This window comes from Tachyglossus aculeatus, unplaced genomic scaffold (genome assembly GCF_015852505.1).
Source record: "Tachyglossus aculeatus isolate mTacAcu1 unplaced genomic scaffold, mTacAcu1.pri scaffold_153_arrow_ctg1, whole genome shotgun sequence".
Lineage (NCBI taxonomy): Eukaryota > Metazoa > Chordata > Mammalia > Monotremata > Tachyglossidae > Tachyglossus > Tachyglossus aculeatus.
In genome coordinates, this window is record NW_024044876.1 from 431,740 (window position 1) to 435,271 (window position 3,532).

The window sequence follows — 3,532 nt, forward strand, 5'->3', positions numbered from 1 at the left end:
CAGGGAGGATGGTGGTGTTAGAAAAGTCACGAGAGGGCAGGTTTTGGGTGGGAAAATGAGGATTTCTGTTTTAGGCATGTTAAGGCATGAAACATCGGTAGGATATCCAAGTAGAGATACCCTGAAGGCAGGAAGAAATTTGAGACTGCAGAAAAAGAGAAGGGTCCAGGCTGGATGAATTTGATAGAAATGGTAGTTGAAGCCATGGGAGTGAGTGAGATTTCCAAGAGAGGGGGTGTAGATGGAAAATAGAAGGGGACCCAGAACTGAACCTTGAGATACCTCAAGGGAGGCAGAGAAGGAGCTTGAGAAACGACTGAGGAAGGACCAGAGAGATACGAGAAGTAGAAGAGGACTGTGTCAGTAAAACCAAGGTGCACGAATATTTCCAGAAGGGTTTGGTCCACAGTATCGAAGTCAGCATAAAGTTTGAGGATGTTTAGGTGTAGTAGAGACCATTATATGTGGCAAGAAGGGGGTCACTGGTGACCTTAGAAAGGGCCATTTCCATGGAGTGGAGGGGATGAAAGCCAGATTGCATAGGATCAAGGAGATAATTTGGGGGGTGTAAGTAGAGAAACCAAGTGCAGTGATGATGGCAGTTCAACTTATCATAGAAGTCTTCTGGAGGAGATGTGATCTCTAGAGAACTTTGAAGATGGGGAATAGAGTGGTCTGTTAAGTATGAAGGAGGAAGAAGGTCCAATCAGGTAAGATGGTGTAAGCAAGAAAGGATAAGAACAAAGAATACTGAGTAGGTTATCTTCAGAAGAATAAAGGTGGTGAGCTGGATAATGTGTAAGACGAGTGGATAAATAGGAGGGAGAGGGTTAATTAAGTGCTTTAAAACCAATGAACTGAATTTTCTGTTTGATACAGAGAGGAAGGGGCAACCAGTGGAGGTTTCTGAGCAATAGGGAGACATGCTGAGTTCAACATTTTAGGAAAATGTAATAACATCACCTTCCTAGCAATGTGACACACATTGATTCTTTAATATGCTGTCCCCAGTTATATCATTTTCTATCCAGACAAAACTGTCCTCTTTTTCGAGATATCAGCTATGTTGTTATTCCTTCATCTTCACTCAAATGTGAAAGTGACTTGAACTCAAAACAAAAAGCAGTTCATCAGGCCCTGGGGATTTGAGTACATTTGGAATCTTTCTCATTCTATTATTGCTAGGCTATATCTCTTATATACATCCTAGGTTGGTGGTTAGCACAGTACTAATTTTGTTTTTTACTTAGGGAAAATAACCTTCAAATAATGATGATAATGATGTTGCTAATAACAATAATAGTAATGATAATAATATTTGGTAAGCATTTACTATGCACCAAGCACTGTATTAAATGGTGGAGTAGATGATAATTTTTATTATGGTATTTGTTAAGAACTTATTGTGTGTCAAGCACTGTTCTATATACTGGGTATCAAAGTGTATCAGATTCAACAAAGTCCCTTCCCCTCATGGGGCTCATAGCCTAATTAGGAGAGAGACAGTTATTTAATCCACATTTTACAAATGAGGAAACTGAGGTACAGTGAAGTAAAGTAACTTGACCAAGGTCACAGAGCAGTCAATTGGGAGAGCTGGAATTAGACCCCAGGTCCTTTGGCTCCGAGGTCAAGATAATAAGATCAGACAGAGTCCCTATCTCACATGGGGCTCACATAGTCATCTCCAGTTGAATTTTATTTACATATATATTGGTATTTGTTAAGGGCTTACTGTGTGCCAGGCACTGAACACTGGGATAGATACAAGCTAATCAGGTTGGACTCAGTCCAGGTCCCACAAGGGGCTCATAGTCTTACTCCCCATTTTTCAGATGAGGTAACTGAGACACAGAAAAGTTATGTGATTTACCCAAGGTTACATAGCAGACAGGGTGGAGCCGGGATTAAAATCTAGGTGCTCTGACTGCCAGACCCGTGCTTTATAATCTAGGTCACATTTCTTTTCTAATGTATTTGTGTCCTATATATTTATAGGGTGATTTTCTCTTTTTACTTTTCTGAGTTTCATAAATAGAATTGCACTCTTTTCTTTCTTGTCTTAATTTTTGTCTATCTTCACTTGTTTTTGCCGCTTTCATAATGTGCAATGTTTCTGTTTCATGTCAATGTGTTATTACGGTTGATACGTTTTGGCTTGGAACTCCAATAAAGCAATGGCCAATTACACCATACTGACCGAATTCCTACTTATGGGATTTTCTAGTGACCAAAAGCTACAAATCTGGATTGCTGTTCTGTTCTTACTGATATACCTGGCAGCTCTGATGGGGAATATTCTCATCATTGCCATTGCTACTTTTCATCCATGTCTTCATGCCCCCATGTACCTTTTTCTGAAGAACTTGTCCTTTGTAGATATATGCTACATTTCTGTCACCGTCCCTAAAGCCATCTTCAACAACCTGATGCACAGAAACTTCATCTCTTTCCTGGGATGTGTTTTACAGGTGTTTTTCTTGGTGTCTTTTGCCTTTACTGAGCTGGCCACCCTCACTGCAATGAGTTACGACCGTTATGTTGCTATTTGCTACCCTCTACACTATGAGATTATCGTGAACAGAGGGGCCTGTTTGCACATGGGCTGCTTCATGGCTCAGTGGGGGCTTCTTTGGACTGATGCACACAGCTGCTAGCTTCTCCGAACCCTTCAGTGGGTCCAACGTGATTCCCCAGTTTTTCTGTGACATTCCCCAGCTCCTGAGGATTTCTCATCCTAAGGCAATCATTAGAGAAATGGGTGTCACCATCTTCAACTTAAACCTTTCCTTTCTCTGTTTTGTGTCCATCATCATCTCCTACATTCACATCTTCTCCACAGTGCTGAGGATACCATCTGCAGAAGGTCGATCCAAAGCCTTCTCCACTTGCCTGCCCCATCTCATTGTTGTGACTTTTTTCACTTCAACTGGAAGCTTTGCCTATTTGAAACCGATATCAGATTCGCCCTCTTTTCTGGATCTGTTGCTCTCATTGTTCTACATGGTGTTACCTCCTGCCATGAACCCCATTATCTACAGCTTGAGGAACAAGGACATGAAGGATGCTCTGGGGAAGTTATTGAGCTCAAGAATATTAACTGGGAGTAAAACATTATTTCACTCCTGACATATGTTTCCTATTCACTCCATCCCAGATCTTCACTTCAGCACCCTCCCCTCCTTCAAAATGAACCAATGATGCAAGACCTCTGGTCCCAAGAAAATTACAAATTAATGATGGAATCTGTTCAGCATTTCCTATGCACCAGACCCTGGACGAATATCTAGGACTGATACAAGTGAACCGGTTTGGGCACAGGCCCTGTCCTACACGGGGATCATAGTCTTAATCCTTATTTGACAGATGAAGTAACTGAGAAACAGAAAAGTGAAGTGACTTGTTCAAGGTCACACAGCAGACAAGTGGCAGAGCCAGAATTAGAACCTAGGTGCTTCTGATTCCGAGGCCCGTGCTGCTTAGGCCTTGCTGTTTCTAATGAGGGAATCTAGTCATATTAACCACTGTGATG

The 3,532-nt window shown here is 41.6% G+C and overlaps 1 protein-coding gene across 1 annotated transcript; it reads left to right on the forward strand.

Annotated features, from left to right (window-relative positions):
* Nucleotides 1-2,177: 2,177 nt before the first annotated feature.
* Nucleotides 2,178-3,129, forward strand: LOC119923194 (olfactory receptor 14A16-like). The gene is given in 2 exon segments (XM_038742698.1): nucleotides 2,178-2,602; nucleotides 2,604-3,129. Coding segments are annotated over 2 exon segments (951 nt in total).
* Nucleotides 3,130-3,532: the final 403 nt, after the last annotated feature.